An 11,513-nucleotide genomic window follows, 5' to 3' on the forward strand; every position below is an offset into this window, starting at 1 on the left:
ACTATGATTTACCCCCTCGAACCACACAATTCAGATGTGTCTCGACCATGTAAGGTGTGATGAAATGCAGAAAGAAGAAGAAGAAGAAGAAGAAGAAGAAGAAGAAGAAGCTCTGTTTACAAAAATTGCCAGAACTTCCGGTCTTTTATAATTTGGTAGATTCTTGGAAGACTTTTACTATTTTATTTCATGAGATAATCCTTGTCAAGTCACATTGCAACATTAAACATTTTCTACTATTATTATTACATATTATTAATTTATATCTTGCATCAAACTGAACTGTGGTCATTAGCTTTGAGTGTGTCACTGCCACTGCTGCTTTGCTGGTCAGCAAGCTACCACAAATGGATGCAAAAACGCCAAATCTTCCATCCTGCAGCCACCTTATGCATTATTCCTACATCCAAAACGAGTCCAGATGTGTCGGGGGGCTGCCTGGACCCCCACGCATGGTCCCTGGAGTCAGGCTCAGCTCCCCCGGGGTCGCTCCGGCTCCTCCTCTGTGCCTGTGACGCGGCAGCAGCCAGGAGGTATAAAATCCACCATGCGCCTTGGCCCACAGGAACCCAAACAAGCGGCGCGCCAGGTAACAGGGCAGATGCCAAGAATATAGGGAGTAGACAAGGATTTAGTGGACACTCCGAGGATCTACGCGCACACTTTTAACAGGGATGAAAGATTTTTGAAAGCTTTTTTTGTTTTGTTGAATTGTCTTCATCACTTATTTGGAATATAAAACGAATGCGGACAACTTCGGACTTGGAGACAAACTGGGAAAATGGCTCATCTACACCTACGATACTTCTTGGTTTTGGCTTTAGTACAAGTGGTAAGTGCGATATACTCTATGTACATAATATAGGAACAATTAGATTCACAAAAAATGTCTTTCCACCGCAGCGAGTCTGATGTTTCTGTTCTGTTATTCCAGGTTTTGTCATCGGGCGTGTTTGAGCTGAAGATCCAGTCATTCAACACTGCGCACCGCATCTGCAGGAGGCACCGGGAATGTCATATATTTTTTAGGATTTGCCTGAAGCATCCAGAAGACGTCATCTCAGCTGAGCCACCTTGCACCTTTGGCACCGGACAGACCAACGTCATCAGAGCAGACCACACGTCCATCTCCAGCAGCGCTCCTATCAGGGTGCCCTTCCACTTCAAATGGCCGGTAATTGGGAAAAGCATAACTACATATGATTCATTTGAAAGTCAATTTAAGTGAAGAGTAAAGTCTGTTATACATAATTCCTTTAATAAGTGACAAATGTTTATCTTGGTGATTTCATAACTGTCAAACTTACTTTACCTTGTCCATATTAGTACGTAACGTTGGCCTAAACTCGTGTTTGTGATGATTAATGAATGCCATATACTGATTGCGTTTGAATTCTGTTTTAGGGAACATTTTCCTTGATAATCGAAGCCTGGAACGCCGAATCTCAGACTGAATACACAGGTGGGTCCAGGTTCCCCACGAACCAATAATGCGCACGCACCACTTTTTACGCACAACTTCCTGCACAATTCACTGTCTTAACAATCGAAACTTATACTCTTTAGACAACCAAAACAATCTCGTGAGCCGCCTGGCGACTAAAAGGAGACTGGCCATTGGCGAGGACTGGTCCCAGGATGTGCACTTTGGCGAGCAGAGCGAGTTGCGCTACTCTTACCACGTCTTCTGCGACGAGTACTACTTCGGTGATGGCTGCGCTGATTACTGCAGACCGAGGGACGACACGCTGGGCCACTACACCTGCGACGAGGAGGGCAACCGCATCTGTCTGGAGGGTTGGAAGGGCAACTACTGCTCTGAGCGTAAGTTCACACTAATAACTACGGAAGTGCCTCTGAGCAAGGCACCAGGTACAAAGGCAGAAATGTGGATGGTTGATACAAAATACGCTCCTTATTCATTTGGATTAAGTATTCGGATGGTATAATTATTATGGCGTAATCTGAGTTTATTATTCTCACTGATTCTGCTATTTTGCATCAGGGACTCTTGATGCAAATGAGTGTAAAGTGTTATGAAAGTACCACATAAAACGACTGGAAGAAAAGAAAGTTCCATACTTTCTCCTCAAGCAGGGAACTTTCCAGAAAGTATTAAGTATTTTTGTTGTTTTTGTGTCAGAGAGATACCCTGTAGTGTAGAGTGTTTGAGTCTATTGCAAGAAGGGCTGTTGTGCTCCATCTGCCTTTTGTTCTCAGTTACAATGAGAGAAAGAGCCTTGGCCCCCATTAGACAGGCATTTTTCAAGGTGTGTGTGTGCGTGCCTATGTGTGTGTGCGTGCGCGTGTGTAATGGGGTGGAGATAAAAGAAAGCGTTTTTCTCGGCAGTGTGCCTGCCAGCTGCTTGGCTTAATACTTAACCAACAGTGAAGACAGAAGCATGGCTGGGGTCAGACGGGGGCTCAGTATGCGCGTGTGTATATGTGTGTGTATGTGAGATGTATGAGAAGGCGTGCCCATTGTAATCACACACCACCCCCTCCCTCTCCTCCCCCCAGCCATCTGCTCGGCGGACTGCAGCGAGAAGCATGGCTACTGTGAGGCCCCAGGGGGCTGTACGTGTCGTATGGGCTGGCAGGGCCCCTCCTGCAAACAATGCGTCCGCTACCCGGGCTGCCTCCATGGGACGTGCAGCCAGCCGTGGCAGTGTAACTGTCAGGAGGGCTGGGGGGGTCTCTTCTGCGACCAGGACCTCAACTACTGTACCAACCACCGGCCCTGTGCCAACGGCGCCACCTGCACCAACACGGGCCAGGGAAGCTACACCTGTACCTGCAGGCCGGGATATGGGGGCACCAACTGTGAGCTGGAGACCAACGAGTGTGACAGCAATCCCTGCAAGAACGGAGGCAGCTGCAATGTGAGTGTGCAAACCATATGGCGTGCTTTCATCCCTTACTACACTGAAGTTCACCCTATAACCCCACAATGCCTTCAGACTTTGAACTTGAAGCAACTTTGACTGCTTCTGCATAATCTCTCTTTAACATGAAGGTTTCTTCTTTGTCTCCTCCTGCAGGACCTGGAAAATGACTACTCCTGCACCTGCCCACAGGGTTTCTACGGTAAAAACTGTGAGATCATCGCCATGACGTGCGCAGATGGGCCCTGCTTCAATGGCGGCACCTGTGTGGAGACGATGACCGGAGGATACACCTGCCGCTGCCCCCCCAGCTACACCGGATCAAACTGCGAGAAGAAGCTGGACCGCTGCACCAACAGGCCCTGTCTCAACGGTGAGGAGGCAACTCTGGCGACACCTTGTGGCTAAAGTGTAGACCAACAGTTTCTCACCGAACAAAAGAAACATTTTAGGAACGGCTTTACTTGAACACATATATATTAGGGCTGCACCTAACGATTATTTTTTAAACGATTAATCTACAGATATTTCTTTTGATTAGTCGAATAATCTATAGATTATATTTATTACGCAATATAGCAATTATTTCCCCCAAAATAAATATCTAATTTATCTCATTAATATTTCAATATTCTCTTCAATCACCTTCTCTTGAAAACAAACAAACGTAACAAAGATTTTGCGATGCATTATTCCACAAATAGCCACCTTTTGACGGATAATCCTCGTTTTACAATATGCTTATTCAATTCAAGTAGACGTGATCGAGCGCAATCTGCATTCAACAACAAAGCAACATTCAACAACAAAACACAGGTCAGTTTGCGCTGCGCTCGCGAGCCACACGTCAGCCGTCAAAGCGGGACACAAAGTGCTGTCGCCTTGACACCGCGCTCCGTGATGCTTTCACTTCAGACCGTGGGCGACTTGCAGTCATCTTACGTCCTTAAGACGCGTCGGCGCACGGTTATGCAAACCGACGCATTTACGTAGTCGGGTAGTTTGCGTTGCCGCGTCACCCCACCCCTAATATATATACATTACAAATAACACTCAGTAGAAGGATAATAATTCAAATTGAAAGTATTTGCAATAAGTTGTGAGGGAGTAAAATAAGTATAATAAAGAGTTTTGTATTTAATCTTTCAGTTGAAGAAAGAATGAAAGAAAAGTTTGATATTTTATGATCTTATTGCTCATTGAATGTGAACACTGAATATTGTTATGCAGTAAGTATTTAAGTATAAAGTCAATCATAATATAAAGTAAAGTACCTCAGTTAACGTACTTTGTTACCTTCGGCCTTTGCTCCCTAGGTTGTAGTACAATGCTGTTTCACTCCTAACACTGTGTTAAATTAAATCCCATTAACACTAAACACACTGGATGGTCTGCAGGATGCTAAATAGAGTGTGTGTTTCTCTCTCCTGCAGGTGGCGAGTGTCTGGACCTGGGCCAGAGTATTCTGTGTCGCTGTCAGCCTGGCTTCACCGGTGCCAACTGCCAGGTCAACATCGACGACTGTGCCTCCGTCCCCTGCCAGAACGCGGGGACCTGCCAAGACGGTGTGAACGACTACACCTGCTCCTGTACCCTGGGCTTCACGGGTAAAAACTGCAGCGTACGTTCAGATGCCTGTGGCGAACGACCTTGCCAGAACGGCGGCACTTGCTTCACCCACTTCACAGGCCCTGTGTGCCAGTGCCCCAAAGGCTTCATGGGTCCCAGTTGCGAGTTCACTCTCCAGCCTAGCTTCAAGCCAGCTCTGCGTCAAGCCTCGGAGCCTTCATCAGCCACGCTCACCGCTTCCTGCGTTCTGGCCATCCTGTTGGTGGCTCTGGTGGTGGGCATCATCATCCTGAGGAGGAGGAGGAGACTGAATGGCAGGAAGCAGCTGAGCGACGTTGCGGTTTACAACGACTTGGAGGCGGTAAACAACATGGGAGGAAGCGAAAGAGACTCCTTCCTTGGACCGAACGGCCTCTTCAAAATCAGTAACAGCACAGCCCGACTCAGCCTGTCCATCTGCCCGGACGGAAGATCCGGATACAGGCAGAGCCCTGTGGAGAGCAGCCTGGCTAGAGGGGAGCGACAGGACTTGTGGAGGGAGGAGGCTGGCCTGAGATAAACCAGCTGTGGATCCAGAGGGAAAACATGGACGATCCATGCAGGAAAATGGGAATATTAGCACTTGTTGCTCCTCTTGTCGTGCACAATGAATGACGGAGCAAAATTCATGAGCCGGAAACTTCTGTGCTCATGCTGAAGATATTGTACTGTTAAACATTGAAATGAAATATTAACAAATGAACTGTAAGATACTTTACAAAGATTATTAACAAAGTATATGGGGCAAAGTTCTTCTGTGTTAAATGACCCAAAGAAAAAAAAACAAAAAAACATATGATGATACACTTTTCATGGACCTACAACACAAACCAAAAACAGGATCAGGTAGTAACTACCTGGTTGTTTTGGAGAGCCGGCCCATCCAACATGTTTTAGTACGGTTTATCTTTTACGTTGACTTTGTTACATTTTTTTCTTATTTATTTTGCTTTTCAATCTTCCTTTTGCCATTCGTTCCTGATTGTGTGCACCATCATTTTTTATCTTTTAATATTATTTATTTATTTGAAATTTTATGTTTATGAGCTCTGTCTGTCAGAGATATATACTGTATTTATATGATGCGACTGATCACGTATTGCTCCTTCAGCTTTTTGTGTTTGTGCCATTTTATGTTCATGCCAAAGTTTATGTTATGTTCCATGTTTCCATTCATGCTTGAGTTTGTCACGTTTTATATGATTGTGATGTGGAATTAAAGATTTGATGTGATTCTGGATGCAAGTTTTTTTATTCCCCAGACAGAACTTGAAGCGGATTTTCAAGATTAATAATGTAGTTTGCAAAGAATGAACATATTAGATTTTTAATGGTGTAGATTAGTGGTAGGCAGCAAGAAATTGAAAAGTAAGAAATAAATAACCTCCAACCTCAACCCAGTTTACTGAACAATACTGATACATATTGAATTTAAGCACAGTGTGTGGAAAGGTCAGCCTATTCTAAAACGACACATTTTTAAATTGGGCTAAATAAAAGTCAAAACCAATTCCAAAAACCATTTGCCCTGATTTCTTTACTTCATGTATTTATTTATTTGAGATTAGGTTCTGTAAAGTGATACAGAAGACATGATGGTTTTCTAGGATTAAAACAAAATTTAACGGGTGGCTCATGAAAGCGAAGAACTATAATTTGGAGTTTAGACCTGATAAGAACTGTATCTAAAACTATTAAAACAAATATAGGACTGCAATAGGTTTTATTTAAATTTAAATTGTCTGGCGTTCCATAATGTCATTATTTTACCGAATTTACGAGACTTTACTCTTTAAATATCCAGGTGGAAATAAATATTTTTGTTTTGACGCCAAACGTCTACTCAGGTGTTTCATATCATTCAATCACACGATAATGAGCCTCCGCTTCATGCAGCTCAGTGAATCAACGGCAGGAGCAGGAGAGAGAGAAACGCACAGACTGCTGCTCTCCTCCCAGCGCGCGCTCCCCTCCAGCCTCAAACCAGCCAGACCAGTTCAGACCAGACATGGCAACCGACGGGACCGGTACGACGCTCGAGGAAGATGGTCGAGTTCAATCGGCGGATTTCGGAACTTTTCAGGACCACGGCTGCCAATTCCAGAAGAGACAAGCGAGGGTCACCGTCAAGTACAACCGCAAAGAGCTCCAGAGGCGCCTGGACGTGGAGAAATGGATCGACGAGTGCCTGGATCAACTCTACTCGGGACAGGTGAGCCGGCGATTTAGATATAAGAGCGTCAACAAAGATTCAACAAGCAGGGCAAGATCAGGAAAGTATTGATTTATTATCAGATATAAGATTATTCCTTCAGATATGGCAGGTTCCATCCAGACAGCATAACAAATGAAGCCAGATGAGGATGCGGTGGTTCGGTGCTTTTATTTTGATAGGAAATGTCATCGCCCCAAGGGAAAACTGATTTAATCTGATTGTGCTATACAGTGAGTCTCCAATGTGATGTTTAGTAGAGAGGAGGACAATCTGGTTCTCCATAAAAGGCCAACCACCCCACCAGCCAAAGTGAGATTCATCTCTTTCCCTTTTCTCACCAATCCTGGTGTGTGTGTGGGGAGGCGCTGCCTTACAAGGCCAGTGTGTAAGGGAAGGGAAGAAGGATGGACCTTGAGAAGGAGTGGAAGAGGGGGGGAAGGTTACGAAGGAGGAAGAGTTGCAAGTCCCAGGAGGAGGTAAACACTGTGCAGGGCGAAGCCTGTGAGGGAGCTGACAGGAGGTCTTGGCCTCTCATGGGGAGGTTTCTGGGAGAAGAAATGCATATTTTGGGAGGCAGAGACGCAGAGTTACTGATTACAGCAAAACAAAAACAAGGCACGGTTGCTCTGATAAGGCAACAGTTCAGTCCAGCTCTGTCAAGGAAAGATTGCCGCTTGTCCTGCACCATGCTGCTCACACCAAACCATCTACTTTATGTTGTGCTAACCTTCAAATATTTGTCAAATAAGCTTTTCGTGCCCTTCAATATCTCTTGTGACCATAAATGAATCCCCAAATGACAAAAAAAATAAAAAATTTCAATGCAGACAAGAGTTGCATTTTGTCATTACATCTGCAAAAAAAATCCAACAAAGCATCATTATTTTATTGCTTATGAAGGTGGTGTGTGTGTGTGTGTGTGTGTGTGTGTGTGTGTGTGTGTGTGTGTGTGTGTGTGTGTGTGTGTGTGTGTGTGTGTGTGTGTGTGTGTGTGTGTGTGTGTGTGTGTGTGTGTGTGTGTGTGTGTGTGTGTGTGTGTGTGTGTGTGGAGATGAAGCTGGTGGGCTGTGTGGGTGGGACTGTCTGTCCACTCAGCTGGTATAATGGATGTTTGTTCAAACAGAGCGGGTCACTGTTACTATGGTGTGAACATTGTCACTATGCACCAGATGGACACACACACTGTATCTGAAATCTGAACTTGTTCTCATAGTACAACACTTGTAATAACTTCATAAATCTTGTGCACGTTTGGAAAATCTGGTGGTTGGCTCCGACCTGTCACTGGTTGTTGTTAAACAGCGTGTTTGTTTTATGGTGTGTTCAAACGCATGTAAATACATTTCAAGTGGAAATCTCAAAGGTTTAAGTATACCAAATGCATGATCCCGACTGGTAGGGAAAGAGGTTTGAATAATATACAAATCATCTATCATGAAATGGTACAACCATAACAAAGACGTTGAGGGTTCAACGTTTCAGTCGCTGTCAATGTGATGCATTGTAGCTTCAGATCAGACATCTTGTTGGTTTCTCTCTTGTGTGTATTGAACATGAACATAGCAAAATGTGAGGGTCAGGGCTACATAAATGCACTCAGTGAGACGCACTCAGAGGTTCTGAACCACGTGGAAAGGTTTGCTGCCGGCGTGCATGTTGTTGTTTTTCGCTGGGTGTGCATAGTGGTGCTGTGGCAAAGTAAAACGGGATCAAAATGATGTTAACACTGCAAATCAGAATTGAATGACCATATATAACACAAGGGCCATATAGTACTGGAGAATCTCGACTAAGACTTAGGTGGGAATTAAGAGGAAATGTTGTCGAGTGTTTTCTCACAGTAAACATTCCGTATGAGGAGTTACTTTCAGATTGTGTGTGTGTGTGAGTGTGTTTAATCATGCGAATGTCCATGTGCACGTTTCAGGAGGATGACATGCCGGAGGAGGTGAACATCGATGACCTGATTGACCTGCCTAATGATGAAGAGCGAGTCAAAAAGCTACAGGTGATGTGAATGTGCTCCTTGCAGATGTACCTTTACACACGTTTATGCAGAAAGAATTGACTAAACGTCCATTTCATTTTGTTTTTTGAAATAGGAAATTCTTCACAACTGCAACAACAACACAGAGGTACGTTTTAACTTGACCTAATCACAATGTTGCCTTCATTCCATATACTGTACATGGATAATGAGGCTGCACAGCATCTGACACGTCCTCCCACAGCGTCTGAATGTGCCTCAACAATGGCGGTCTGTGCTCGCTGTCTTTTTCTTCTCATTTCCACTGGGAAACAATGAGTCTTTCTTGATTCAAAGAGCCTCGGCCCCAGTTCAGAGATGCAAACACAGGCAAAAGAGCAGGGAGGGGGAGCGTCACTGCCTGCCCGTCTTCCTCTGACTTCGTTGGTTGCGCCCTGATGAGGCTTGGAATCGTCCGTTGAGAGTTGCCTGGAGCTAAAATAGGCTTCTGGGTAATGTGGCTTGTTGTGGAAAGCTGGTTTTGTGCATTAAGACCTGAACACACGGGGTAGAGCCTTATTAAAGCTCTCTCTTTGCTTGTGAAATATTTTACAAGGTATTTGGTGTATCAGAGCAGCGCATTGCTAAAGAGGCCTGAATAAACATCACCTGTTTCACATTTCACAAGACGGTGTTTGTGTAAAGGAGGCACAGAGGAGCAGTTGGAAGTGAAGGACCAGCTCAGAGCTTCACATTGCACTTGTTACACTCATTAAGCAGCATCCATACTTGACCGTGCACAACAATAATTCAAGGACAACACAAAAACACGAGAACACAACGCTGAGACTTAGTGGGAACTTCCTCTCGGGTGGCCTCTTTGGTCACCCCCCCCCCCCCCTTTGGGAGCCACTCCACCACCAAGGTCTCATTCCATTTATGGACATATGCATGACAGATTCACAGGATAATGAAGGGTGAATGATTGATAGTAAAGTTTCTTTGCAGCTATTATTTCTGAGGGGTGATTCATCTTGCTTTCACTGAGTGAATGGCTGTGAGGGTTCACTATCAGATCCAGAGGAGATTACTGGAGCCATCGTTCCCATTAATCTCCCCAACGCTCAGCGGGACATCAGATAAAGCATCATTGTCATCATTGTGTCATTTTTGTCTCAGAAAAGGAAATGGCATGTATAGAGAAGCCTCCGATCCCGAACAGCCCTGAAAGGTTCATTGTTGATCTGTCCTTTACTTCTGTAACACATCTGTGTCAACATGTAACACATTTGAATTTACCCTCTTCCACACCTGCGTAGACACGCCCAGATTTCCATTTTTTTCTTCAGCAAACACTGGGCTCTATACTGAGCCGTGGCACTGTCCCAACTGAAGGGATCTGCAACCGTTGGTGCTTTGAATCAATACAACATTAAGTGTGTGAAAATGTCTCCTATATGTCAGAAAGAGTGGCAGGAGAATGAACAAACCAATGAGACACAAAAGCTAATGGATTCAGAAAACATGTTTTATAATGGATCCATGGACAGCACATATCTTACAGGAAGGAACACTACAATGATCTGTCACTTAATGTTTAAGTACTTTACTGTGTGTGTGTGTGTGTGTGTGTGTGTGTGTGTGTGTGTGTGTGTGTGTGTGTGTGTGTGTGTGTGTGTGTGTGTGTGTGTGTGTGTGTGTGTGTGTGTGTGTGTGTGTAGCCCTTCATCAAAGAGCTGGTAGGGAAGCTGGACGGCGTCCACAAGCAGGACGAGCTGCAGAGCGAAGGCATCGAGCATCCCGTCATCTCGCACAGCCACTTCCGCCACGAGCCGTACCACTTCAACAACCCCCTCCAGCACGCCCGAGGCCCTAACCAGACCCTCTGACCCCTCCCTCCCACACACACACACACACACACACACACACAATATATTACACGATAAACTACCTTAACATGAAAACACACACTTTGTTGATTCCAGATTGGAAATAATGGATTATGAACGATGAAAAAGGAAAAATAGACCCTAGGAAAATCTACAAAATGCAATTTGAATTCTTATTGCTCATATATTTGGCTTTTGTGGAGATATCTTGTTTTGTGAGGCGTTCTTGTACATTTGCCCAAAGTACGACACAACACGAAGGGTAACATTTCAGCGATCTCAGCTGAGGTCATTCAGAAGTGACATTCACTAATCCTCCAGGGTGAAATCCATTGACAGAAAGTCAGGGAGTCACATTTTTCCAGCTCCAACACGTGTTGTGTGTTTAGCCAGGAGTCTGTTTTCTCCATTCACTCCTTTTGCTCTTATTATTCCTTTTCCTCCATTAACATGCACATGTAACCCAGATGCATCTAGTATGAAGGAAAAAAGGTTCACACAAAGTCAACTTGTTTATTACGATTGATTATTGTAAAAGAGAATCCCAAGGGTGAATTTTTCGCTTAGAACGCCCATAATCATACTGTGACTTCCATCGTCTCCCCTGAACACACCCACTCCATAACTTTACTACATATGTGACTTATTTAATTTGTGTTACACTCTAGAGGTCGTGAATTCTGTTAGTTTTTATTTATTGTAATGGCATGGATTCAACATAACTACATAGTTTGTTTTTTTTAACGCTGAAAATAACCTCCTCTCATACCGCAGCTTGTCTTCTTACAGAAATATGTCTGAGCGGCGGTGTTTGTTGGAAATTTTACAGTCAATGCCGTCCCTGAATATTAACTCTGTAAATGCATTTGAGGCTTTGGTACTCTGCAGAGATTGCTAATAAAACGGTGTGCTTCACTCTGGGTACGTTGTTTTGTGTAATATGCTCCAAG

The 11,513-nt window shown here is 44.4% G+C and overlaps 2 protein-coding genes across 2 annotated transcripts; both read left to right on the plus strand.

The window, feature by feature from the left end:
- The first annotated feature begins 577 nt into the window (after positions 1–577).
- On the plus strand, positions 578–5,677 carry dlb (deltaB). The gene is made up of 7 exons (XM_076161334.1): positions 578–832; positions 935–1,174; positions 1,405–1,462; positions 1,567–1,824; positions 2,521–2,882; positions 3,042–3,258; positions 4,319–5,677. Exons 1-7 carry the CDS (start codon positions 782–784, stop codon positions 5,011–5,013), a joined length of 1,881 nt encoding a protein of 626 aa, XP_076017449.1. The 5' UTR covers positions 578–781; the 3' UTR covers positions 5,014–5,677.
- A 789-nt stretch (positions 5,678–6,466) lies between these two features.
- ppp1r14aa (protein phosphatase 1, regulatory (inhibitor) subunit 14Aa) lies at positions 6,467–11,483 on the plus strand. Its single transcript, XM_076161311.1, has 4 exons — positions 6,467–6,705; positions 8,636–8,716; positions 8,811–8,843; positions 10,396–11,483. Exons 1-4 carry the CDS (start codon positions 6,502–6,504, stop codon positions 10,561–10,563), a joined length of 486 nt encoding a protein of 161 aa, XP_076017426.1. The 5' UTR covers positions 6,467–6,501; the 3' UTR covers positions 10,564–11,483.
- Positions 11,484–11,513: the final 30 nt, after the last annotated feature.

Source organism: Genypterus blacodes, unplaced genomic scaffold (assembly GCF_046128005.1).
Source record: "Genypterus blacodes isolate CSIRO-AG114 ecotype Tasmania unplaced genomic scaffold, CSIRO-AGI_Gbla_v1 ptg000111l_1, whole genome shotgun sequence".
NCBI lineage: Eukaryota > Metazoa > Chordata > Actinopteri > Ophidiiformes > Ophidiidae > Genypterus > Genypterus blacodes.

Excerpts from the sequence above, each read along its gene's own strand:
- dlb (XM_076161334.1), top strand. The coding sequence starts at position 782 with ATGGCTCATCTACACCTACGATACTTCTTGGTTTTGGCTTTAGTACAA. Across the intron at positions 833-934 it reads TTTTGGCTTTAGTACAAGTG|GTTTTGTCATCGGGCGTGTT; the intron begins GTAAGTGCGATA and ends CTGTTATTCCAG. Across the intron at positions 1,463-1,566 it reads ATCTCAGACTGAATACACAG|ACAACCAAAACAATCTCGTG; the intron begins GTGGGTCCAGGT and ends TATACTCTTTAG.
- ppp1r14aa (XM_076161311.1), top strand. The coding sequence starts at position 6,502 with ATGGCAACCGACGGGACCGGTACGACGCTCGAGGAAGATGGTCGAGTT. Across the intron at positions 6,706-8,635 it reads ATCAACTCTACTCGGGACAG|GAGGATGACATGCCGGAGGA; the intron begins GTGAGCCGGCGA and ends TGCACGTTTCAG. Across the intron at positions 8,844-10,395 it reads ACTGCAACAACAACACAGAG|CCCTTCATCAAAGAGCTGGT; the intron begins GTACGTTTTAAC and ends GTGTGTGTGTAG.